The following is a 26,546-nucleotide window of genomic DNA, read 5'->3' as shown; positions in this document are numbered from 1 at the left end:
ACCACAATTCACGACAGCCTTGATAGAGGCCAAGCATACTGTTCTTTTTGGAAAATGCCAATATTCTGGCAGCACCAGTGGCTGGGGCAGGGAACAAGGGAAAAACACCTGAGGACATACACATGAAGCAATTACCAGCCAGCACGCTCAGAAACGGCAGGGAGCAATGCATGGACACTGGAAAAACCTCACAGCATCCACACAGCAGTTAGATATCATAAATGAAACCACCGCAACATTAACATGCAGGCAGCACGCAGCATCTGCAAAACACAGCACCGCCACAAAGGGACTGCCTTACAGAACACAACACGGGGGTAATGTAGAGCTCCTGGTTCCTCACCTCATCCTTGTTCAGAGATTTTTACTTTAAATATGGCAAAGGTATTCACACCCTCCATTTTACCTCAGGGTAAGTGTTCCAAATACTTTCGTTATTGTTGGCTATATATATAAAATGAATATCCGGAGCCTTGTATTAATAGGAACTGAGCATCCAAATCCCCCTGGGTCCCCCACAAATTGCAGCCTCACCACTTATCTGCTTTAAAAGCACATATAATCTGTGCATGAGTAATGTGAGAAATGCACTGCCCTTTACCTGAACCTTGGCTCATGTCTGTCTGAAGAAGCTGTTTTGCTCTAATGATGTCCACGTTCAGTCTTCCCGCGCTGGGTAGGTAGTTTAGTGACAACAGCAGCTCTCCTAGCTCCACTTCATTCTGCAGGGAAAAGGGAACATGGAAATTCAGAACAGAACTCAGAGGGGAAGAGCAGGAAGAGAAATTAAATAAATCCCATTTGTCTAAGTGCCTGAAAAATTAATTTTAGTCACGCTCTAAACTGCAACCAAGAACCACCTGGTGGTACCTCGTGCTGAGCAGAAACAAGAAAGAATACTATCCCCAGGTGAAGATCGTTCTTTAATCGCTGATCCTTCACCAGCTTTTCAGCAGTCATGCAAAGAGGACCTATAAGGAGGAATGAATACAAGGTCAGTAGTTTCTACCTGCTTCATTTTGAACGGTTCCAGGTGGTTCCGATCTTAGCAACCTCACCTCCTTAATTAACGTACAAAACACAGACCTATTGGAGAACACATCCTCTTTCCTCCCCAGCCCCCAAGGACCATACCAGCCTCTTGGGAAGTTCAGGTGTGAGATGGTTAATGCATCCCTGGGTCACAGGAAGGCGATTCAGGGGAGACATCCCCTTGGCATACGGCCTGTGCTACCCAGAGACCACGGCACAGCTTAACTTGCTGTTCCTCAGGCTGAACCACAGCCATAGCTTCACATCAATATAGCTGTTCAGCCATTATTTCTTTTCCTTTTACTTAATGATGCTTAAAACTAGTAATTAAAAAAAAGAGCTGGAGAACTGACATCACTGCTCCTTAGACATGACAGCTTAAAATAACCTCTCCCCCTTAGCACGACCTGGCTCCGAGATGCTGTTATTCTCGGATGCAAAATACACACAATGAAACAACTCTGGAGACAAAACACACCAGCCAGCCCAGGCAAGGCATTGATCCAGCCGCCTCGTCTGAGGCCCATGCAGGGGTGCAGAGCTAGTTCTTCATCCCAAATAGCCAAACGCTTCAACACCAAGCCTAGATCGGATGGTCACAGCCCATTCCCAAACGGAAAAGGAGCTGCAGTGGTATTGCAATCATAACAAAAGGCTTAAATTTCCTTACTGATGCCCCAAATATTAGATTACAGAAATCAGAGACTAAAGGACTGGGTAGACAATAAAGAAAAAAGCTCCGAGACACAGTCACAGCCTGAACTGACCCAAAGAACAAGGTTCATCAGCAGACGGGCCAGCACACGAGGTACCCATCCCTGGCAAAGCTATCAACGGCTCTGGGGAAACTGAGGGAAACCCAACCAGTTCACAGCTATTCAGCTGCAAATGGAAAAGCACAATTTCCACCGAGCGCAGATGAACCAGAGGGCTCAGACTGAACCCGAGGAGGCACTCGGGGAAAAGCCCCGTCCCTCTGCCAGGAGCAGCACAGCACCTCTTGCCTGGCCGGCCAGCAGCACAGAACGGCTCCCGCTAACGGCAGGCCACGCGGCTCCTCACCTAACGAGCCAAGCACTAAAAGTGACGTCAGGTAACAGTATTAAAAGTTTTCCCTGAGGCACTTCGTCTCCTCTCCTGTTCCTGTTGACTACTCCCAGCAAAGGCAGAGGGACATGCGTGGCACGCAGGAGCAGGTGGCAGGCTGAGGAAGTCCTGCGCCTCCGATGCTTTATAATACAATTCAGTTGAATTCAATGTCCTTTTTTTGGCTTTCCGCAGAAAATATGGCAGTAGGCTGCTCGATTTCACAAGAAAGGTCTCTGCGTTTCAGGAACCGGCAAAGCAACCCCTCTGTTTAACCCCCCACGTTTAATGAGCACAGGACAAGGGAAGCGCCGTGTGGGGAGCAGGGCAAAGGCTGCGAGTACAGCAGCATCCTGACTCAGCCCCTGGGTAAAAAGCATGGATCTACATCACAGATCGTAAGGCAAACCTGCGTGCCCTCCTCACACGCCCCGCTGCCCCAGGACCCAGCTCCGGAGCCAAGCCGGCAGCATCCAGCCCAAGCTGGCCCACCTTCTGCCTGACCTTCCCCACAGCCCCACTCCCCCATGGGAAAAAATATCTGAATTCTTACCCCAAACTCCTTTTGTCCCAGCGTCTCTTGGGTCTCATTGTGTGGCAGTATATGACTACACAGCACACACTCACGCTCGCCACGGGCATTTTCTTCCATTGCTACAGTATTTTTGCTTCACCGAGAAGGCACTCCTCTTCCATCAACCTTTGCCAACTCCCATACTACAGTTCTGTTCAATATATGGTATTTTAAGTTCTTTCCATCAGAAAGCCATTCCCCAACACAAACCTGACCCAATACGCACACGATGCTCACGACTTTTGCAAGGTCAAGCCATACCTACAGACACCGTTGTGCCCAGTGGTTGCACAATGTAAGGATCTAAGACAGCCTCACATCCGAGGTCATTTAAATGTCATCTATCTAATTTAAACTATCATCTTTGGCTTGATTTTCCCCAAAACTGCTCCTCTTGGGTCTGTGGCTGGAACAGCCTGAAGACGTGTTTATTGTCAAGAACAGTCAGTGACTTCTAAATCTATTACCAGGACAGTAATGAAGCATCGCAGCACCCACAACAGGATCCACCTGAGGTACCCCTCGACCTCAGCTCATTTTTTATAACATATCAACAACATTTTTAACATAACCAGTCCTACTTCCACTTGCATTCACCGCTGCGTTGGGTTCCATGCAGGCTTTAATTCCTAGAAATTCAGGTACATTTGGACAGCACAAATTAGGAAACTAATTAGTGACGTTATTACCTGCTGGGAAGAGACAATCAAACAGCTCTGGCTGCAAATACCAAACTTCTGGCACAGCCAGGAGGCAGGCTGGCACTGGGCAGGGATGTAGGACCTTTCAAGTTACCTCAAGCTGAGAGTGCTGAAAATCCATATTAAGATTTGGGGTAATTCTGGATTTGCCTACTGGTGGAACCTATTGACTTTATCCAAGACCTGCAGGAATTAAGGGGCTTCCCTGGGTCAGGGAGGAGTGATGAAGCTCAGCAAAGGAAGGTAGATCTCCACACTTCCGACATATTTACATTTATACACCATTTTTTAAAAATTGCCCCACGTTATGCACTGACAATATCAGACCGGGTATGTAACACCCACCGAGGTACAGGCAGGAGAAGGAAGCATCTACCCCCACCTGAACTCTCCCCAGCACCGTGTCCCATAACCCCTGCAGAGGTTATGGAAGGAGCCACTGTAACGTAACCACCACACTGCTGCCTAACCCATGAGCCTTCAATAGGTCAAGGCAAAACTAAATTCCATAGGACCTAACCTAATGGATATTGGCACCTCTAGAAAAATCTTTTTGACTGTCTGGGCTTAAATTTGAGTGAGGTGAGATATAAAATGCTATACTCTGTAAGCGTGATCCACTGAAGTCAGCGGACAGACTACCGCCAGCTTTAATGAGTCTCAGATCAGGCCTAATTTCCCAAATCTCAATAGCACCTTCTGCCCTATAATGCTTTTCAAGTGTGCCCAGATTTCTGTTAATTATTCTAAGGGAAGGAACGTACAATCCAGCCCACAGAGGCAGGACGTGTGTGCTCAAAGCCAGCAAGAAAGCAGCAGCCCCATTGTAGGCAGAGCACCAGCAGCGTTTGCAGCGATAACAAAAGGTGTTTTCAGAAGGAAACCCAGATCCCCGGATAGCTCACCTCCCCACACAAGTGACTCAGCCTTTTCAAGGCACTTAACTCGAGCAGTGAACTGGCTCTGATCTTATAAATGCATTATTTCTAGCTTAGCCGCAAGGATCTAGGAAATGTGCTTCAAATCCTGCCACGGTGCCTGCGGGGACATCAAGCACTCGAGAAAACGAATCAATGGCCAGCAGCCACCACACGTTCCTCGCCGGCACGTCGGACCGGCACTGCCTCCACTGTGCCGCGCTGCACCACGCTCGCTAGCTCTCTCCTGTTCTCTGGTCACCTGTCGTCGTTACCAAACAAGCAAGGAATTAACAGGTTGCTCCAAGAAGCCTGAGGTACAAGGCATACCTCCTCAGGTTTTAGTTCCCCCTGCTTTCCCCGACAAGCTCACACCGCAGCGTACCTTTGCTGATGTGACGGTCTTGCTAATAAGACACGCTGGTGGCCCAGTTTGTGTCAGAGATGAAGATGAGGATGCGGACAGAGCTGTGGTTTAACAGACTCGCTGCGTCGGCGGGCAAAACGGAGATAACTGGGGAGCACAGTGGGGTCGGCTGCGAGATGGAAAAACAGGACCCTTTTTGTTACGGGCCAGGCAGGAGGCTCAGCTCAGGGAGGGACGAGTGGCCACAGAGGTCTCGGGTGGCTCGTGGGGCCGCAGGAGCTGCACAGGGTGCTCCTCAAGCCCACCGACCCACCGAGCTCACCGGCACCTTGCAAACACTCTGCGATGCCATAACCACTGACCTCCATGCCCATCACCTTCTTTATAGGCACCTTTACCAGCAACGGCGTTAAGGCACGTCTTGCTGGGGGACTGCGGGCACAGAAGCATGGCTTCTGTTTTGTCAAACCTCAGACTTGCGCGCAAGAGGCATCATCTGCGCGTTGTTCACCATAGGGAAAGGAAGTGCCTGAATTTTACTTTTCCTGGGTCTTTTCATCAGGAAAGTAAAATGCTGTTGGTTTTGCCTTGAATATTTTGTTCACAGAACACAGCGTGCAGAGCTACCCCTCAGGCACCGCCATGAAAAGGCATCATTTCAGTTGCCATTGTTATGCTGATGACACGCTGATTTGTGCCGAGATCCCAGATGACCCTGGGAAAGCAATTTCCTGTTTGATGAGGTGCCAGAGTGACACCAAGTCTGGGAAGTCCGAGACTCTCCTGAAGCTCTGATTAACATTTCACTCCTGGCTGTTCCTCTCTGCAGCTGTATTACACAGCCGGTCATTTGGATTTCCAGCCTTGGGCTCGCCTGTGATCCAGAACCTTCTGCAGTTACCATTTGGGTTGAACCAGACACGTGTAAGAAGTTTAGTTTTCTTTTCCGTCATCTCTGAAGCACAAAGAGGCTACCTCGAGGGAAGGCGAGTTCTTAATTAATGCCACTTGCACATCCTGTTTGGATCAGGGCAATTCTTTCCTCGCAGCCCCCCCCCAGACTGTTTGCTGTGCATTGCTACACCACGAGTAAAATTCTGCAGCTGAAACCCTCCCCGGTTCCCAAAGGGAGCCAGAGCACATTACATCAGCACAGACATCTATGCAACGCTCCTAATGAAGTTTCAGATTGATTTTCCTCCTCAAGGTTATCTGTGATGGTACCTCCAGGCACATTAGAAAACTGATGGTTTAGAACAGTTTGCTCTAACAGGCTTTCTACAGCATCCTGTGACACACAGCAATCATTTCAGGAAGGCTGAGCTACTAAGAACCAGAACCTGAAAAAAAACTATATACTTACCAATGGATAAGAACAGTGCTACCTATGTAGCAGATGCTGAGTAGATGTATAATGAAAAGTCACAAAATCCCTTCTGAAGTCTAACTGGCTTTGCATCAGTTTGGACGGCCATGAGAAAGCCCCTCCTGTGCAGAGACCTCTGGGAAGAAGATTTCCTAGGGAGAGGTCCTGTCCACAAGCCCCAACAACCCCTCCTCTGGGCTCGTCCTCAGCAAAATACACCCCACGGCACTCCAGGCCTCTGCAGAAAGGGCAAGCAGTGAACAGCACACAGGGGAAGGCAAGTCAGCACAGACTGAGATGACAGCTGGAAGCAGAAGAGACAAATAAGGATAAAGAAGAGAAAATGATGAAGAAAAATTTCTCGGTGCTGGAGCTTTAAAGACTGGAAAAGGCAAGTGGGAAAAAACCCACTGAAACACATCTGGGGAAAAAATAAAGATCCAGAATGAAAGAAAGATGGTAGAATGTCATAAGCCAAAATACGACAACGAACCACAGGTTAAGAACCAAAAATGTTGTCATCGTGATGGACAAGTGTCTGTCATGGCATCCCATCACAGTTCCCTCAGCTCCGGTGACCTGCAGGGTGGTGGCATCCTGCCTCCAGCCAGGCTTTGCCCAGGGCATCTCTCCCACCAGACACAGGTACACTGCCAGGTTGACTTTAACATCCTGTTAATGACTGAGCATAGCCCCACGTAATCAATCCACATTCATCATCAGGGATTCTGCATCATTCCTTTAATTAAGCAGCCGCTAAGCTTTTGGACAGCTAAAAAAAAAAAAAAAACAAAAAACAAAAAAATGAACGGGAAAGAAAAGGAAAGGAAAAAACCCTGGCAACATTCACTTTCGTATTTAATTTCCCATGACTGTCACAAACATGGACCCCAGTTCCACACTGACGCACACAGCCTGGAGTCAACTGTTGTGCCACCTCTCTGAACCAAGTCTCTGCCTGTCCAATGCTTTATACCTGTACGAGAGATGGATGCTGGCATTATTTTCAATAATACACTGTGCTAGCAAATGCAAGGTATCACCAACATTCCCCGAGGACGGCTCCTTCTCAGGGCTGCAATGGATAAGCCAAAGAACAAGGGTGTCAAGAACAAACCTGGTATACCCAAAACTGGAATCCTCCAGCCGCACGCCATAACCACCTGGCTGCACGGCGGAATTCAAAGTAGCACCCAAGAGGAATGCTCCAAAATGAGTCATTACCTGAATTTCAAATTCCTTTCTTCCTTTTCCTTTCCAGCCAAGGCACGGTAAGAACAACAGTGCAGTACTTGTTGTAGGCTTATCCCTGAGATGGGCATCAAAAATTGCAGAGAGCTGCCACAGCACAGCTACTCCATTTGTGGAGCACATACCATTTTGAACGTAAAAAACTGACAGCTCATTCTAGTGCACTCACAATACAAAGTTAAAAAAGCAAGTCCAATACATACTCCCTCTACTATAAAAATGGCTTAATTTGAGGGGAGAAGGAATTTTTATGCTATTTTCCCACCACGACCAGGCAATTTTTTTTTTTTTTTTTTGCTTTTGCAGAATGATCTCCAAGCTCTCAGTACTGCTGGTCTAAAACATTTATTCCTGCCCACTCAAATCTGCCAAAAGAGAAATGAATCATATGTCAATAAAACTTGGGGTCCTGAACATGTGTTTCAGAATTAATCTTAACAGCAAAATGTGCGAATCTGAGCCCAGCTACAGCAAGGCCTGCCAACTTCATTCATGGTAATTAAGCAAAGCCACATACATTTAAGGGGATATTTAAGGAGCGCAGAGTGTTCCTATGGGGACTGGACTCAAGAACTACTCCATGAGCAGCTACTGTGCTTTAGAAACACATTAATTACCCTGCAAGAAAAAGCCTCCCAGAACTACCAAGGATAAAGAATTTGGCAATACCTGCACTGACATTTTCTACAAGGAATAAGTCCTTCTGCTTAGTCGCTGGCTCTGACGATACGTTGGACGGCAGCTCCCCTGTGCCTCCGCTTTGGACTCAATCCCCCTAAGTGCTCAACGCATGACTCAAACTAAAAAAACACTTACGTACAGGTACAGTCTTTTGCCTGAAGCTTAGCATCAAGTGGTTTATTGCACTGATTCCTCAAGGCTGAGAGGACAGCACACCGCTCACCCATAATCGGGTTCTCTAACAACCCGTTTCTGACATAACGAGCACGGCAATGCTGCGCAGCCCGCCTCGTTACACCCGAGGTAAGTTCTCAGGCTCTTAGTTAACAAGCAACTCCATAAGGTGGTAATGAAGATATTCTGCTATTAATGACGATGGGCTTTCACCCATTGAGGAGCTGTACGTCCCATCCACAGGCCTAAGCAGCTTATCCTGCTCCAGCTGGCACAGCGGAGTCAACGGAGCTGTTGGCTGCAGAAGCTGGACCATGCCTCAGCCTGGGAGAAACCCACCCATCCCTGCCGACACCGCACGCACCAGAAGATTGCTGGCATCCCCCACCTTTTTTAGCAGGGCTCACTCACGCTGGCACAGTCCTGTACCGAGGCAGTGTCCCAGCTCTGGGGTTGACGGGGCTCAGTGTGATGGTGGGACAAGGACTCCGCACCAGACTTTATCAGCACTCTCTATGGCAATGGCCTGCAGGCGGATACAGCAAGCGCAAAAGAGATGTTCATCTTAGCTGACACCATTTAGGCCACTTTCTCTGCTCCTCCACAAACCTTGTCCCATCCCACTCTCACCGGTATGGAGAGAAAACCTTCTCCACAGCTCCTGCCATCTGGATTCACTTTCTTCCGTCTCTCCAGCTCATCATGTTTCAGTCTATAAATGCCAGTTAAAAAAAAAAAAATCACGTATTTTGTCTCTTTCATCTTTACATATCACGTCTACGACTGTCTATTTTTCTCTCCCTCCTGTTACTGGCCTTCCAAGCACCTGCTTCAGCATTTTCTCCAACACAATCTTTATCGCTGGGGGGGTGCTGCTGCCAGCTGCTGCTCCGTGTCAGAGCCCCGGGGCAGCCAACCCAGCCTGGCAAATTTTCATCGGCTAATGATGAGAACTGCACCGCAGCGGCTTTGCATTGCTCTCCAGAATCCGACGACACCTTCTGCAAAACAAAATGCTATTGCATGTAGATTTTTTTTGTCTCTGTCCATCACAATCTCACAACACAAAGTACACTTCAGCAGACTCAGGTTCAATCCAACAAGAAACTAAGAAAGGCTGTCTGTCCCTCAAATAACCAAGCAAAACAGTGAGAAGTATAAAAAAAATTGTCAACATGTCAAATCTATCATTCCACAGGCAGAATCTTCCAGCTAGCAATCGAAAATACCTCACTAATTTCTAGCATAAGCATCACTCTTATTGAAAGACATTAAAATGCAGTTTTTCAAAGTAATAAGCTTTTTGTTTTACTTCTTCTAGGATTTATTTTAACCCTTTGATCAATAAATTTAACTTTAAGCACCACTAAGATAAAATATACCTTATTCAATAAACTTTAAAAATCTTATCACTGAGAAAACATGGGAAGATGATACCAAACATCCTCCCTGGATGTCCTAGTACAAGTACTGTTGTTCTCTTTGCAGCTGCCGTCTGCCAGCTAAAGTAAAAAGAACAACAAAGTATGACAAGACCAAAACAAGGCACTTTACTAATCAAGGTGCAAAGGACTTTTTGCTTAAATGAAATTTTTCCATATGATAGCAAGCAGATAAATGCAAAAGGTTTGTAAGGTTAGGCCTGCCCATTCAAGTGGAGTTTTCTTTTTTTCTCCTTCCTTTTATAAATATCAGAAATACCAATTTCTGCTTAAATCATTTATCTTGAATCCTGGTGAAGCAGACAGCACTGCTGAAAACAGCAGCAGCTTTCAATGAAACTTTGGAGAGGGAGGGAGGAAGGGCTGGCCCCGAGCTTGGCACACGAAGGCAGAGATGATCTTGTCTAATCAAGGTTTGCATTAGCTGTGGAATGAATCCATGTTACTAATAAAAAGATACATAATACAGAGAAGTATTTATCATGCAAAAGCCGAGGGAAAAAAAAGCAAGGCTGCATGGTGTGAATCACAGAAGGATAATGGGATGCAAAGAGGAGAGCTCTGTCCTGAGATACACAAAGCAGAGCCTGTGATGAACCACTAATAAAAAAAAAAAAAAAAAAAAAAAAAAAAAAAAAAAAAATTTGCGGGCATTTGTAAACAAAAACTGGGAGAAAAGGCCCAGGCAGTGAGGGGTGCCCAGGAATATCTGTCGTTGTTCATTTTCCTTACGAACCGCTTCATAACACAGCTGTCCCCTCACCCCCCCACTGCAGATGCCACTGACATGAAGACATGTCCTACATAAAGAAACATTCAGGGACCCCATGATTTTGATTTGTGCACAACTTTCAAAACTTTCCTTTTTGCCTGAACATTGTTCAAGCTAATCCCCTAACGCTCCTACTTCTATTAGAGCAGATCTAGTCAGCTCTCTTGCAGTTATCAGGGGTCTTGATCTTTTTCCCCCCCTTACACACTGCAGAAGGTCTGAGCAAGAGATAGAAGTGCTCTCAGCCCCCCTGCACACAGAACAGGGGCAAACCAGAGTCAGACAGAGCTGGCTCCATGTATAAGCACTGCTCGGTGGATTTTACTTCCACAAGTGTCTGATCACAAGTTTCCACTCCAAATCAGACTCTCAGACGCACACCGTAAATCAGCGGTGAGGTCAATGATTTACTGTTCATCTCGTCTAGTAAGTCTGGCTATGCCACCCTTTTGTGAACACATAAAAATCAAAGATGATGTGAAGCATCCAAGTTCACACATGGTTTTGATTCAGCAAAGGCTCTACAACTTAGAAATTGCAATCCCAGAGCTGGCAAGGAACTGGGAGAGGCAACCCTGTTCTACCAGCCTTGAGTGGTACTCCTGTCCTTAGCGCAAACGTTTGAGATGCTGCTCATGCCACGCTCTTAGCCTGGCTTTTTACAGAGTCCTGTGCCTCGAGCTATGTGAATGATACTGCTAGTAGCAAATTTGGTACCTAACCGCCATTCCTGGTTGCAAAGCTCAGACCTTCCCATTGAACAGCTCTTTTCCTGGCTGGCAAGGAGGTGGCACTGACCAGGGCCCTTTCCTGAGAACAGACGTGGAAGCACACAGACCCTCTGCATCTTCTCTTCCCATCCCATCGGATGGTTGAATCTAGGCAAAAACACACGCTCAAACTTGCATGCAAGCAACACGACACTTACATCAGGCAAAATCTATGGCAAGTTTATTTCCTTCAGGGACATGATGAAAAATCTACCACTACCTTGCAATTTTTTGGTCTTGCATTATGCCACAAGTCTGTAGAGATTTTGTCTTCTATACACTCTGTTGAATCAAATCATTACTGAACTGGCACCAGTGGTTCCCCTCATGCCCCCAAAAGCACAATCATGTTAACAACCACAGGAGTGACCCAGATGGGACAGCATCGCTGCGGTGTCTGGGAAAGGATGCAGGCCGCTGCAGTGACAACAAAGATCTTCCAAAAGGTGCGGACTTCCAAAGCAGACTTGAGTTGTTCTCATTAAAGCTGACACAGGCTCTTTTGCCACGCCACCTCCTTTGAATATGAAAGACAGCTCCTCTACCTCACAGTATTGGTTGTAAGACCAGTTATAGGCCCGCATTATTTCAACCCAGCAGATGCTATATTAACAAGATGATAATGACTAATTAGAAACCACATTACTTGCCAACAAGCAAAAGAACTGCACAAAAAAAACAGCGAGAAAAATTGCGGCAATAATCTGATAAATTCTGTTACCTGAGAACTAGGCACAAGGGCTTTCCACCAGTGTCCGCCTTTCACAAGGTCTACGTCACTCAAGGGCATTGACACTTTGCCAATAACACAATGGCGTGAGAATTTGTCAAAATCCACTACAGTTAAAAGCAGAGTTCTTCTCTGGGCTTCTAAAAAGGGGATTTCAAATGTGTACCTCTCTTCAAACACGGGGTTCTGCGTTTTGCGTTTCACTCCAGTCTGCTTGGAGTTCTTCTGATCAGGAAGAAGGCAGATCTTCACATAGGGGTTGGAGTGAGCCATGTCTTGCCTTGAACCGTCGTAAGAAATTGGAGGAGGCAGATCTTTAGCCTCAATGACTCGCACTATTAGATAATTATGCAAAAGATCGTACTGCGTGCTAAAATGCAGCATGCCCAGCTGATACTTTGATAAGATCTCCTCATCTGTCAAGGAGTCCATATCATCACTATTCGAGTCAAGGGAGTAGAGTCTTGGTTCAAATTTTCTAAAATAGTCATCTGGGGTATAGGTTTTCCGCAGGACAGTTGGCTGAACTACTTCTTTCTTAGCTCCTATTACTCCAAACTCGATAGGTTTAATGTCAATTAACGGAGAACTTGGCCTCCTCAACTCTAAACCTAAATGAGAGAAATGCACAAATATGATTGTTAGAAACTCAACTGAAGTCATTACAGGCGCAAGTCAACTTGTGCTTCTTTGGGTACAGCGATTCTGTGTTTGTGCAATGCCCAGCACAGCAGGCTCCCCAGTGGGACTTTTCACCATTACATTGCCAAGAATTAAGAGCACCCTTAGTTACACTGAAGCGCAAGCTCAGCTACACTTTTCCCCCCCTGTCCATTTTCACATGGAATTACCATGCATATGCTTCAGCAAGAAAAACAGGGCTGGCCCCCTCCACTGCGTTCCTGCAGAACAGGATGAGATTTTAATCAATGTACCTTCAACTTGACTTGATTCCCTGTCTAAAAGATGAAGGAGCAAGCACTACAGTTTTTCTTCCCCACAAGAATTACATTAGAGTTGGAAGGACGACCTTACTTGAAATCCGCCTCGTGAGGCTGTAAGTGGACCGTGATGCATCTGAAGACGACCGCCTTCTGTCAGGGGAAACATGCTGAAGAGTGGGAGGCAGCTCACTGATTGTATTATCAGAGTCTCCATCTTTGTCCTCATTTTGGCTGCTTATCCTGTTATAACGAGAGACCTTTGGGTGATTCAACCGAGTAAAAGGAGTATAGACAGAATAAAAACGCATTCCGGTATTCTGGGTCTAATCTTGGGTGTGCATCCCTGGATGCTGCAGGGTATCTCCTGATCTATCTGGCAAGCAAAAGGCTGAGCAACTGACTTCAGACCTATGTAAAAAAACAGATTCTTTATCTTTCTGCCTGTCTTTCAAACAGAGTTATATCAGTATTAGAGCACGACACAGGCCACATGGGCACGTGTGACTCAGATCTTGATCAGAAGTATTATATTTGTCTTTAAGAAAAAAAGAAAGAAAAACAAAACCCCACAAACCACAAAAGCCAAACAGTAGCTTATTGCTGTAAATTCACAGCTACACTTTGGAAGCACAGACTTCACTAGGAACGAACCAGCATGGAAAACCACCATGTTCAGACATCTCAAACCTACCACACACCTCTCTCAGTAAAATATCGCTTTGCAGGTACGCCACTAAGGTTTGAAAATTCGATCTTATAAATATAATTCATTAAGAGCTATTTATTGGCACGCCTTTTAAAATAACTGGCTGCTTTTTATCCACTTCTATAAACCAGAGGTTTACCAGACAGTAATTTTACTGCTCAGGGGTCTCGGCGGGAGCAGAGAAGTTGGCAGGTTCTAAATAACAAAGTAAGTTTTGATGAGAGCTATAGCATCTTTGAGAAGACTCAATAGAAGACTGTATCGTAAAGAAGTCTATGTGTAATTCCCATTTCAGTTTGTTTGGGTTTTTTTATATATATATATTCATATATAAAAATGTATATAATTTTTATATATATATATAAAATAAATGTATATATGTTGTTTTCATATAAAACAACATTCTGGTTAAAAACCTCAATGTGTCACAGCCACAGTGGCTCACAAAAGCAGTCAGGACCTCCCAGCCTTGACCGAAAGAAGAGCAAGAGCAGACAGTAACAACTATAGGAGATAAAGTCTCCAACTGCATGTTCAGAGGGGAGCAGCTGCCGATAGAAACGAAATCACGCAATGGTACGTGACGTGTAGTGCATCACGCAAAATAAGCCTTTTGGTTAATCCATGAGACAGACTACTCCAAAAAATAGCAGCAGATCAGGAGGAGAGCGTCAGCATGAAATGAGCAAAGCAAAGGGGAATACTATGCGAGTTTTGCCCCTGATTCACCCCTTCTATGTGCATGGATTGGTTGGGTGTAAATGAAATATGTTGAATCATTTGCCTTAGTAACCAATGACTGGAGTAAAGCAATAAATATATTCTGCGAAAAGCAGTAAACTCGCAGAAAAGGCCCCCCAAATATAAAATAGATTTAAACTGGAAATTCTTATCCAAATTCACAAAGTTCACAGCAGGATCCATGCAAATCTCACCAATTCAGAGTCACACAATTCATCCACATCAAAAAAAAGTCTGTTAATAATCAAAACCAAACCCTATGCTAGAAGGGGCATACAATATTTGCACAACTCTGCAGCCCATTAAAGGTAGGCCAAATCATACGGTTTGACATATAATCAGTACTTGGAACACAAATAGCTTTTTCATGCCTAAATGCGGGTCTACACAATCATAGGTAGCATTTGGATATACTTCTGTTTGAGAAGCAAATGCACAGAATGAGGAGAAGGCAGGGTGATAAGGGAATCAGGAAGAGAGGCATTAAGGATGTTCTACAATGGGTAAACGTAATAGTGAGTTAATAACATACAGATGACCTTTAGTAAGGAAATTGCTACTGAGCCAACAATAATTTTTCCTCAAATAAACTTTGGCTCTGGTTAAAGCTGCCGTTTCTGTTTAATCCGAACCTTTGGGAAGAGGAGTCGCGTCCTTGATTTCAATTCAGTCTCACAGTCTGCACTGTTTATCTTTGGGGTTTGTGTAGAATATTCCGCAACGGGCAGCTCCAGCACACCCCTTCATTCCCAGCCCGTTTATGCAAAGACCAGGATGCGAGCGCTCCTCGTGAAATAACAAGAAGCTACCGCGCATTCAGGTCAATACAATTAGACTCACTTCAGTAAGATTTTTTTTTCCTAAGTTGCCACCGTAAAAAATTCAGAAAGTGAGAAAAATCAACAGTCTCCCAAGAGGAAGGGCTTAAACTTGCAACTTTAATGCCCCCTCTTGAATTTCCAGGACAATGAAGTGTCTCGGAGCTGCCAAAGGGAAAACCTACAGGCAAAAAATAAAGGATGGATTATTAAGCACGTGCATGCAGATGTTTGCTAGTAGGCCAATGAAGACCATAAAAGCAGTTTTCCCCTAGGGACTGGGTGGGGAGGTAAGGAAGGAGCAAATTGCATTCTGCATTACACCGGTGTCCTGGGCCCATGAAGAAGTGGCAAGATGGAAAGATCTCAGCTGAAAACCTAGATCTATTTTTAAAACACTTTCAGGTTGCAAGCAGACAATACAATAAATTGATTTGTTCCCAAATTCAGTGCATGCATCTAAATGCAGAATATGGTGGTGTCAAATCCGTCTTCCATTTTAGGGATTTCCACTGAATCCAAAAGCCCCCTTTTCAAAAACAAAAGACGTAAAAGGACAAGGGGTCAATTGGCATACACAGATCTCTGAGCACTTAAAAACATACCCATTAAACACCTTATTCTGAGATGAATTCCAAGATGAATTCTGCTCACACATTCCAAGATGAATTCTGCTCACACATCTAACTCCAGATATTGTTTCCTACCTCCAAAAACACATACAGAGATTTAAGAGTGTAAGATCAACACAGTGAAAACAGAAATCTTTGGCTTCTGAATTCTGAGCCAGCAGAGGCTGCATGGGATGGTTTCCACCTTAAACCCGCACACACAAAAAGCGTGGCCCTCCTATTGATCAGCAAACAAAATACGCCGTTTCTGTCTCCTGCCTTTTACTCTCCTTTCTTCTTCATCTTCCAGACTCTTGTTCCTCTACAGGCTCATTTTCTCCCCCTCTCCTCTCAATCACATCCCCTCGGCTCCTTTCCCTCTCCGTATCTCCTCTGCTCTCTCTGCCCTCCTCACTTGACTCATTTCTGGGTTCCCTCACCATTTTCCAAAAAAGTCACCCTGGAAGCTTAAAGCATCGCCATCTTCCCTGGCACCACCCTGGGTCCATCTCAGCTCAAGAAGAGGAGCCAACAGCCTTTTCAAGCAAGCAAAGCCTGATCTCCAGCTTCCACATCAACGTGTGTTAACAGGCGTCCTTAGAGATCACAGAATTTGCAACGGTGCCAGAGAAGATGGTGACTTCAGTGATCCTAAGGCACGGCAGCATCCACGCCTCCTCGCAAAGCAAAGCTACTTCTCTCACGTGCCCTCTTCTTTGGTTCCTGCTGCCCTTCTCAGGCATTACCCCTGGGAACTCACCTTCTCTCAGCACTAGAGCAGAACAGGGAGACCCTAACTGCACCAGATCACCTGAAGCTGGAAGGAAAGGTGGATACGTGACCTAGGCTGAGGTCCTGGGGACCCTACCCGGGGCTGCTAGCACGAGCAGGTGCAGCATAAAGCGCAACATGGTTGAAGAACTGGGCTTTTTTTTTCAGAGCACATTGTCTTCTGCTTACAGCCATGCCACTAAGTTAATTGTAGAGGCTTTCAGATGGAGCAGGACTGGGGGAAAACAATACAGGCTGGAGAGAGCATTTTATGAGTCCAAAGGTCTCCACGTTCTCTGCCCGCGACAAAGTCTAGCTCACCTGCAAAGTCACCATACATCCAAGTTTTGAGATCAAAAGAACAGAGCTTCAACGCTTGCAATTCCCCTTTAGCCAGACAGAAGGATCCAGCAGTCAAAAACTACACCATGGGACAACCAGCCCACACCCCCAAACACACATGATGTGCGCTGAGGAGCAGAAGGGACCAGAGAAACTCTGAAGCATCCTCCCACAACAAGCCAGCTACTTGTTCCCAAGTACATAATTGTTCCTGCAGCAATCTTTCTACGTCCAATACTGCACCCTCATCACTGTGTTCTCCTGTGCGCAATGCTTTCCTATTTAGCATTGATTTTGTTTCCATTTCCCATTAATTGCAGGTGAATCCATTTCTGGGTGTACATCAGACTCTTAAATATGCTGCTCCACATTTAAAAACCACTCTAACACATCTTGAACACCTCTGTTTTTATTGCTTCAGTATTAATTACCATCCTATTCTACCTGGATTCAGAAGAGTATATAGACAAGACCGCGATGTAAACATGAGAATTTATTTCATGCAGCACCAAGACATGGACCTTCCAGACCTGACACAGAATAACAGTGGGTACTCACAGGAGCAGATAAAACTCACTGAGTGTCTCAGTGCCTAGGTACCAACTTCTGAGCATCATATGATGCAGTAAATACACATCTCCTGTGCCACAGCTTCTGGGCACTCTGAAGCTGCGTCCATCAAACGATCTGCTCTCACAGAAGACAGCCCAGCCCAGCCGACACAGCAACCACTAAAAGACAGGAGACCTCTGCTCCCTTCTTGGTTTCACTAATGCCTCCACAGGCTCACCTCTGTGCTGCAGATTCCCAATTGAGAGGGAGTAAACCAGGGAAGACTTCACTGGCTTTCTTTGTAATAGACTTGCAAATACATAATCAAAGCCCCAGATAAAACCTGGCGCTGCTGCTCTTGTTCTTTAATGATTCAAGAGGAAATCTTGAAGAGTACTAAGATGACGCAGGAGATCAAGTCTTGCTAAATGAAACTTTAAATGAATTTCCCCTTTAGAGCACGTATGAGGTACGCCTTTCATCTACCTATATGATAACCACCTTCACACTAGGATAAAAAAATATTTCAAAACCACCTCATCAACATTTCAGCTAAGTTGAAGTGCTCGAAAGGGCTGGTCCATTTGAAGAACAAATAGGACTGAATATGAAAAGCATCTTTAGAAAAGGGTGCACAGCTAAACCAATTATCAACTTGCTATGCTAGCTTACAAAATAACTTCCGTCTTACCCATCAGAAAAGTGTTTTACAAAGACTAACCTTACTATTTGAGCTAACAGGGCTGCCCTTTTTCTCCTTGCCGTTGTGTGGCCTACGTTTCCACCCTCAGCAAGAGATTCCTCCTTTCTACGTGGCATCCTCTGAATGTCCTATGGCCATTTCATATCAATATTCTCATCACAGAGGAGCAGCCCTGCTCCTCAGTTAAAGCTAGGAAATTGTGCATCTAAACTTACAGCCAGGCTGGAGTTTGAGCAGGAAAAGGTCCCAGGATTTCAACTTCATCTTCATTTGTTTGACAACAGCTACAGTCGAAACACTTCTGACAACAATTTCTACAAGTCCACCGGCACAGCAAGAGATCCGAGATTCTAGCGAGCAGACCCTGAAGCCATTGGAAACCAAAGTACAAGATTACAACCCATCAATAGCTATTGAGAAATAACATTCAGCTGTATTTATGTTTGTGTTTCTGCAACAGAACATTAAGAACTATATTTATTCCATCTATATCAACAGACAAGTGCTATGCAGTTACCAGCCCAACTTCACTGATGCCATAACAAGGCAGGAAAATAAGCATTCACCGCAGGTATTTTCCCTCTAGTAGCAATGTAGTATTATGTAGGTTGGCAAGAGGGTGATTTACAAAACACTATGGCATAGCAATATGCTAGAGTGGAAACATGCTTATTCTTTCACACACATCAACAAACTAATAGATCGGCAAATGTACGACAGAAGGAATTAAAACCGGATGGTAAGTGAAAGCTCCGATTTAATCCAGCAAGGGTCTAGTTAATTAACACAGCAATGTGAACACATTTCATCCCTGTAGATGTATCGGTACGTAGTACTTGTACGATCCATACACATACAGCATTACAGCCCAACACACTTGCCACTGAAATGGATTAGCAAAAGCACACTATCCACATGCCTCCCCTCTGCTATGATGATTAATTTAATGAAGAACCTTCAATGAACCTTGACCCAGAAAACTATTTAATTTCTTAGGTTTCCATGGTGGCACTGGCAGCATCACCCGTAACAGTGCTCCACAACCCCATTGGAGGGGCAACAGGCTGCTGCCCCATTTCCATGCCATCCCTACAGCCTTCCCTCCACTTCAAAGCTCTGCTTGCTTCAAGAGAGCAGAAAGCCAAACCTTAGCCCATTTCCCACCCACGCCAGCTCCAACTTCTGCAGTTCGTAAGAAGGCTCATTAAGCAGCACAAGGGCACTGCTAATAAAGGGCATCGCTCCGTAGTCATGGGGGGAGACACGCAGCTGCAAGAGCACAGCACGTGCACATCCAGGGTCGAGTTGCTTTACAAATGTATGTGACCTTGAAATGTTCCTATAAAGCTGAAGAGATAAAGCGTGTGAGATTTTCTTCATAGATATCCCCCCAAAATGCTTGAGACATTTGCAGTATTCGTAAGTGTGCCGATACAAGGGCACTATCACACCACACAAAGGGGTTTCCTCTGAGGAACGCAGATCTGCAGAGAAGACTCCGCAGAACGTTTCTTTTTGCTCCAGTAAAACACAGTTTTTTCCATAAACAAAATCTGAACATTGCAAAAAAAAAAAAATTACCAGCCCAAAATGCGGTGCATTACTTATATCTAGGACATCAGTAAAGAGTCAGAAAATACGAGACAATCCCCTCAGGACAGAGTGAGGAGACAGAGCGGAGAGTGAATCATCAGATTAACTCACCTCATTTATTGGTTCCAACTGTCCTTTAGACATCCAGGATGAAGCAAAGGGGAACAAAATGAAAAAGACAAAAACAGGTTAGCAATGCTCAAATAACTTTAAATTTTCTGCCATGACATGCCCCGGCCTGGGATGAGCTTGAATTTCTGGCAAGACAGTACCTTGTAGATGTTAGAGGAAGGAGAGGTCTCCTGACCAGGCATCAGCTTCTGCTGTTTCCAGTCCTTCCCCACCAAGCTCCCTCTGCTCCTCCTTCCCCGGGAGTGAAATTCCCAAACCGATCCTGGAGCATGAAAACCCTGCTCATTGCCCCTTGCTAATGGGCTATCACATGCAACCACTTATTTTCTTTTCTTTAATAACCTGTCTCTAATTGCAGCAACTACTTGCTGCTGACAGCAAACCATATCCAAATTTTCCAGTTAGATGCCACAGTGGAAAAAAAGGCTTTCCTCCAGATTCAGCCCATATAAACATAGTTTCAATGCCAATTTGTTAAAAGCAACATTCCGAGGAAGGGCCACACTCTGAATATTCTCCATTGTGTACACATGCCTTGAGGTAGCTGGGCATCTTCAGTCTCATCCTCAGATGTGACTTGAAGATTACGAAAAACAGGAGTTAAGTGCTTAAAACTGGAGTCACGCGCTCCAGTTTGAAAATCTGTACTACAGCCACTTCCCCCAAGTCACAGAGAAAATCTACAGTAAAGGAAGAAGGCATCACAAGCCAGTGTTTTATTCACAAAGCCACCCTTGGAATATTATACTTGACCCACTTCATTTATAACTGGAGACTTAGCAGCATTTCAGATGCCTGCTGAAATGTCTTTCCTATCGCTTTCCCTTGATAATGTCTAAGGGTTTCCTAATTGTCCTGGCTGTCTTTCTAAAGGGGGAATCCCTAAAGAAACCCAAAACAAAAAAACCAACAACTAAACCAACACAAAACACAAAACAAACACCACCACCACCACCTCCACTCTTCAACATGTAGAAATTGGTTTCTAGCTTTATGCTCATGACAGGGGCAAGAGCGGCCTTTCATAAAGAAGCTGGGACGCAGAAGTTGCCTTTAGTTCCAAGAACTCTCCCGTGGACCATGTTTCAGTGCAAGCCTCCCTTTTAAACTTCTTGGAAACCAGTGCTTGGTGAAAAGGCCAGCACTTGTTAGAAACACAGATTAAGAGACTGGAAATACTGCAGTGCAATGTGACAAGACAGTGATTACCAGATACCCATGGACCAACTGTTTAAGAAAATTCTAAATGGTTTCAAGGGCTTTATTATTCCTTATTAATGCAAAGTTGCAGCCAAAGCACAGCAGCCAAAGCTACAGCGGTTTAGCGATGCTGCAATGAGAATATTTAAATTGCTCTAAAATGAAGCGGCTGGATCCGTGCCACGCAATCGAACGCCGTAGCACGTGCTGTGTGAAGGAAGTGGCATTTCCGAACGGCCCGCGGGGATGCGCGGTAGGCTTGTGTCAAACAGCCCTCCTGGCCACGATCGGCCACCGGCGATGCGAAACCACGCCTGCGTGCCACCAGTCCCAAGAGCACACGCACCGGTCCCACGGGCACCATAATAAAGTGAGTCCGTGACCACCCACAAATCTCCACCGGGAAACGGGAGGGCAGAAATAAGAGCTAAATATTACAGTACAGTAAGAGGTAAACAAGTAACCAGTGCCGTACAGGGCTTAAACGCAGGGGCCCGTGAAAGGAAAGCAAACACGGCCAGGTGCGTTCATCCACCTCGCTCACACCGGGCGGGAGGGTCAGGGCTGGGGAAGGGCAGAGGTTTAAGGGAAGGACGCACCGGCTAGCAGGCACTGGGGGATCCCAGGGAGCGCGGCTGCAGCGACACGCTCGGCACCCCCAGGAGAAGGGCTCAGCCCCCGGGTCGGGGAGGCACCGTCATGCCCTGCCCCGTCGTCCCAAGCCAGCCGAGCAGAGAACCACCCAGCTGGGAGCCTCCAGCCACGAGTGAACCCTCGTCGAGGGCCAACCGCGGCTGACCCAGGTGCATCCCCCCGCCCAGAGCTGGGTGCGAGGCAGGGCTGCGTCTCCACTTCACACCTTGCCGCAGGGGCCCAGTCTCCCCATTCCGCCTGGGCCCGGCGCGGGGGTCGCCTGCTCCGAGTCAGCACAGCCACCCGTCGCGACCGGATCGCGACCGGCTCGACGCATCAGCTACAACGACCGGCCGCGGCGGCGGCCCGGGGATGCCGCAGCAGGGTGGGGTCCCCACTGGTGACAGACCGCGCTGTGCCCCTGCCGTTACACCCCCGGGGAAGGCTCGCAAGCCCCCCACCGCAGCGGGCGCCGCAGCCTGGGGACAGCGCGGTCCCCCCCAGCACCCCAACGCGATTAACGCCGCGGGGCGGGGGCGACCGGGGTCTCCCCGCTGCCCTCGTCCCCACCCGCGTACCCCCGCCTCGCCCACGGGGGCCCCGACGGCGGCGCTGCCGGAGGGCCCGCCCGGCCCCACTCGAGATCCCCGCCGAGCCGAAGGGCCCCCGGGGGCCCCGTACCCACCCGGCCCTTCGCCGCCCCCGGCGGGGCTCACCCGCGGCCGGCTCCGGTCCGTCCCTTCGGGGGCAGCGCCCGCCGCTCCCACCCGCCGGGAGCCGCGGCGGCTCTGCCCCGAGTGGGACGGGGGGGGCTGTGGGGAGGGGGGGCACGGCCCCACGGGATGGGGAGGGGAGGGAGGTCACGGGTGGCGTTGAGAGCCGGTGTCTCTGTCAGCGCCCGGACTCCCCGCACAGCTGTAAATGCTCCGCTCGGGTTTATCTTAAAACCGGGCGGCAGCCTGCGGAGCTCCAGATGGGAAACGGGCGGCTGGAACCGCAGGGCCGGCGGGGAAAACCGCTCAGGGGTTTAAACCAGCCCCAAATTTAATTCAGCCTCACGCTGTTTGGGGGGGGGTGTCCCATCCATCACGCCGAAGGCTGGGGCTCGCCGCAGCCCAGGGCGCCTGCCCCCCCCCCCCCCCCCCCCCCCAAACCCCGCCGGGCTGTGCCCGGGCTGGCGGGGCCGCTTAAGTCCCCAGCGCATCTCGGTCTGCCCGCGGGGCTCAGCGCCCTCCTCCCTCCAAGAAGTCCTTGTGCGGGCTCGGGCCGGGCTCCCACGCACCCGGGGCCACCCCACTCCCCCCCCCCCCCAGCAGAGAGGAGAGAGGGCCGAGGGCTGCCCGCCGTCCCCCGCGGGGATCCGCTCCTGCCCCCCCCCCCCCCCCCGGGAACTCCTCCCCAGAAGTTAGCCCGAAGTTGCGCACCCGCACCGGGCAAGAAGCACGGGGGGGGGGGGGAGACACACGGGACACGGCACACATACCCCCCCCCCCGTCCCGCAGACGGCGCCGGGAGTCCCACCGCACACGCCTCAGCCCGCCCGCGGGGACGCGGCTCAGCCCGGGGGCCCTCAGCGCGGCCGCTCCGCACCCACCTGGATGTACGCCATCTTCCGCGGGGCGCGGGGGGCGCCTCCCGCCGCGCCGCTCCACCCGCGCCCGCCGCGCCGCAATACGCCCCGCGGTGCGGCACCGCCCCGGGCGGGGGGCGGGAGGGGACGGGCGCGTCTGCAGCGCTCCGCGGCCGCGCAAGGCAGCGCGGGGGCCGGGGGCGCCGACAGGGCGGGGGGACCCGCCGTGTCCGTGTCCCCCCCCCCCCCCCCGGCCGATCGCGTCGGTAAAACGCGCGTGGGGTTTGCGCTCCGAAGGGGCTGGCGGAGGCTCCGAGCAGGCAGGGCTCCCGCCCTGCCCTGCCCTGCCCGCGGAGCCTCCGCGGGGCTGCAACAGGTCCGCTGCAGCGCGGGCAAACACTGACCTCCAGAGGGCCCGGCGCGGAAATTCAGGGCTGGAAAGCCCTCCTGGCCCCCGGGGGACACGGCCGGGGGCGGCGCGGCCCGGCCCCCGCGGAGCCGCCGAGCAGCGCGGAAGGTGTCGGGAGAAGCGGCGGCAGGCGGGAGAGCGGCGGCCTTGTCTGGGAAAGCGGTTCTTCTAGCAGCCTTCTCCTCCCAAGAGTTCGCTCTGCGAGAAGATGCTGTCAACGCACCCGAGTTTCGGCGAGGCTGGAGTCGTTTTATGAGCTCGAACCAACAAAGTTAAAACACATACGCTCGCGTCTTCCCCGGCAAAGGTGAGGAGCCGCAGGAAGGAGCGAGCTTTTAGCCCACAGGCCACGCTGAGCGTCGCGTTGCTTGGCTTCGCGTCCCTTCGCTGAGGCGTCGGGTCCTCGCCAGAGGCAGGGCGGGAGGGGACGCGGCCCGGCGATGGGCAAATCCCACCACGCGGGTGGTTGGACCTGGAGAGCTCAAGTAGGGAAACGTTCTTTTGGCGTCAAGCTCTTGGAAAGGGAAAGCACGGGAAAGGTGGAGATTTGGGGCTGTTCCTCTTGAGCACCACCTTGGTACCACACAAATTACAGGCTTCCCGACACGCTGCTGTAAACAAAGGCTTCTGCCCTCGGCTTCTGGGGAAAGCTCCCTCCGGCTCCACTTCTGGCACCTTCCTGGCACATGGATTTACACTACACCCTGGATAGAGGGAGGGAGGCAAGAGGCAGCAGCTTACAGCTCAGCCCAGCTGGATGGTCCGTAGCTGCGTGCTACGGGGCACTTCCCTGACTCACAACAACCCCGTTACATTTCAGTTTACTGGGGTGAATGGTGAAAACACTGGGATGGTGCTCCCTGCTCTGGAGAAGGGGACACGTACAGCTTCGGGTGTTGGCCGGCCTAAAAACATGGGTCACTACTGCTCCTTGTGGGAGGGAGGGAGCTTCTGGGGCAGGATGGCTTTGGAAAGCTCTTGCGTTACTGATCTCATTTAATGGCCCATTTAAGTTCTCATTGAATTCGGTGAAAAATTCCCATTGACTTCCGTGGGAAGGGCCATACTCCGAATTAAAAAAATAAATTCTCTTTTTCCCCAGGGATAGCAGCTACCGCTTTAGAAGAATAATTACCACAGCGGAGATAAGCAAGAAAAAAACCCATAGTACTTACTTGTTTCAGGCAGTTTTGAGCATATGATTAAACTGTGGTACAAGTTGTTTGTCAATTTTTGCTCTCCAATTCTTTTTAATTCCACTTCTTTCCAAGTGCCAGTGTTTAAAATGTCAGCCTTTACTTTGAATATCGTTGCTCTTTTCATCTTGACTCACCACCGCCTTGATGCAGCTTGCAATAAGTGAACACATGGATTATTTTTTTTTCCCATATTGCAAAGTAGTGGAGAGAGGCTTAAACTTTTCAGACAGATTTTTTTGACTCCTTTAAGGCAGAATGCTGTGAGTCACAAAAACTATGGCATGCCTCGCTCTATAACCATCATGTGCATGTTTGTACTTACTCCTTTAAAAACGTTTAGGACAGAGAAAGATCAAATGCTGCATCAATTGTCACCAATGTTTTTTTTGCTGACACATATAAGCATTATGAACCCCAAAAGAGGAGCAAAAGCAGTTTCATAGAGGGGGTTGCTAATACTACTGATTTTTACATGGAAAAATGCCTTCCCCCCCCCCCCCCACATGCTTTAGGAGCAGACTGTAGCACAAAGCCGTAAGATGGATGTGCTTCCCTTGCACACTCGTACATATACATGCATTTAAGTACCTTTTACACTGTCGCATGAAGGCTTTTAGATTACATTCTCCCAGCACGTATATTCGCTGAGCAAACACAGCTCTAACCCGAAGAATATGATGGATTCAAAACAGCAGACAGGTGGTTATTGTAAAATCTAATTTCAAATCTGCATATGGCTGATGCTCTGATTAAGCTCTGCTTCTACAGCACTCAGAATAAACAGACCCATTTGACATGATGACAACATAACCTTTGGATGTCCTTTGCTGTGCACGCTCTGTGTCTGATAAGACACATTCCATACTTCCCACATGGAACGGCTACAACGGAGATGGCGAGGCTAGCAAATGCAAAATTTCTGCGCAGAAAAAAAGGAAATTAACACTGCTTTTGCAGAATATGATTTTATGATAGATTTCTATTCTTACTGATATTAATACACATTGGGAATAACATCAGCTGCATCCAGAGCATGCGCTTGAATATTACAACCAGCCCAGCAAGTAGCAAAATCTACCTCCATCGCAGCAAATCAGTTCAGCAGCTTCTCAGACAAACCAGGGCTGCCGGTATTCAAAATGCCATGCCTGCATCTGTCTTCCAAACCCTAGTCAAAGACTTTCAGCTGCTTCATGCTGTAAAGTTAAGAGAGAAGAGCATCACTCTGAACAAGCAGAGAAAGGAAAGGAAAAGGAAAGAAGTCTGATGGCTATTTCAAAGGATTTTCATTTGAATCCTCCTAAAGCAATTGGCAGTGCTTTCTGCTGCAAGGGGGAAAGCGAGGAGAAAAGTGGTGGTGCAAGATAAGATGAGATGTCTTACTCTGCTGTTCGCACGCCAAATCCTTATCATCATCACTCGAGCCTGCTGGAATAGCCGGCTACCACTCTGCCTAAAAATAAGCTTCTTATCTCCAGATGTTTTTATAGATGGCAAGCCATTGTAGCTGGTGCTTCCCCGCTGCTCTTGGCAACCCATAAAGGTCCAGCTTCTCTCGTCATTACAGGATTAGCTTCGTTCCCCCACAGCATCATCCCTCCAACAAAGGCATCTTCGATTCACTCTTCCAGAGCCATCTCTAGCAACATGTTTGTCTCCTTGCGGGTTGCATGGAAATGCAGTTTCCCTCTGTGGTTTTTCAGGCCTTTTTCTGCCTTGGGTTTGTACCCTGAAAAGGCAAGTTCGTGAGGTGTTATTC

At 48.1% G+C, this 26,546-nt stretch overlaps 1 protein-coding gene across 3 annotated transcripts in view; it reads right to left on the bottom strand.

Annotated features, from left to right (window-relative positions):
• Positions 1-23,297, bottom strand: part of SYT17 (synaptotagmin 17) — a 41,107-nt gene extending 17,810 nt beyond the window's left edge. Inside the window, exons 1-6 of one of the 3 annotated variants that reach the window (XM_030002391.2) lie at positions 23,204-23,297; positions 19,756-19,773; positions 18,267-18,415; positions 12,899-13,047; positions 11,855-12,474; positions 602-722 (exon numbers count right to left, since the gene is read on the bottom strand). In XM_030002391.2, coding sequence (XP_029858251.1) covers positions 602-722; positions 11,855-12,474; positions 12,899-13,047; positions 18,267-18,415; positions 19,756-19,773; positions 23,204-23,218 — 1,072 coding nt within the window. In that variant the 5' untranslated portion in view covers positions 23,219-23,297. Of the gene's footprint in view, positions 1-601; positions 723-11,854; positions 12,475-12,898; positions 13,048-18,266; positions 18,416-19,755; positions 19,774-19,916; positions 21,324-23,203 lie in introns of those variants that run through there. The other 2 variants (XM_030002390.2, XM_030002392.2) reach the window with 2 other exon arrangements.
• Positions 23,298-26,546: the final 3,249 nt, after the last annotated feature.

The sequence above is a fragment of the Aquila chrysaetos genome, chromosome 25, assembly GCF_900496995.4.
Source record: "Aquila chrysaetos chrysaetos chromosome 25, bAquChr1.4, whole genome shotgun sequence".
Taxonomy (NCBI): Eukaryota; Metazoa; Chordata; class Aves; order Accipitriformes; family Accipitridae; genus Aquila; species Aquila chrysaetos.
The sequence above is the reverse complement of the archived record's forward strand: the minus strand, read 5'-3'. Positions and strand labels throughout refer to the sequence as shown.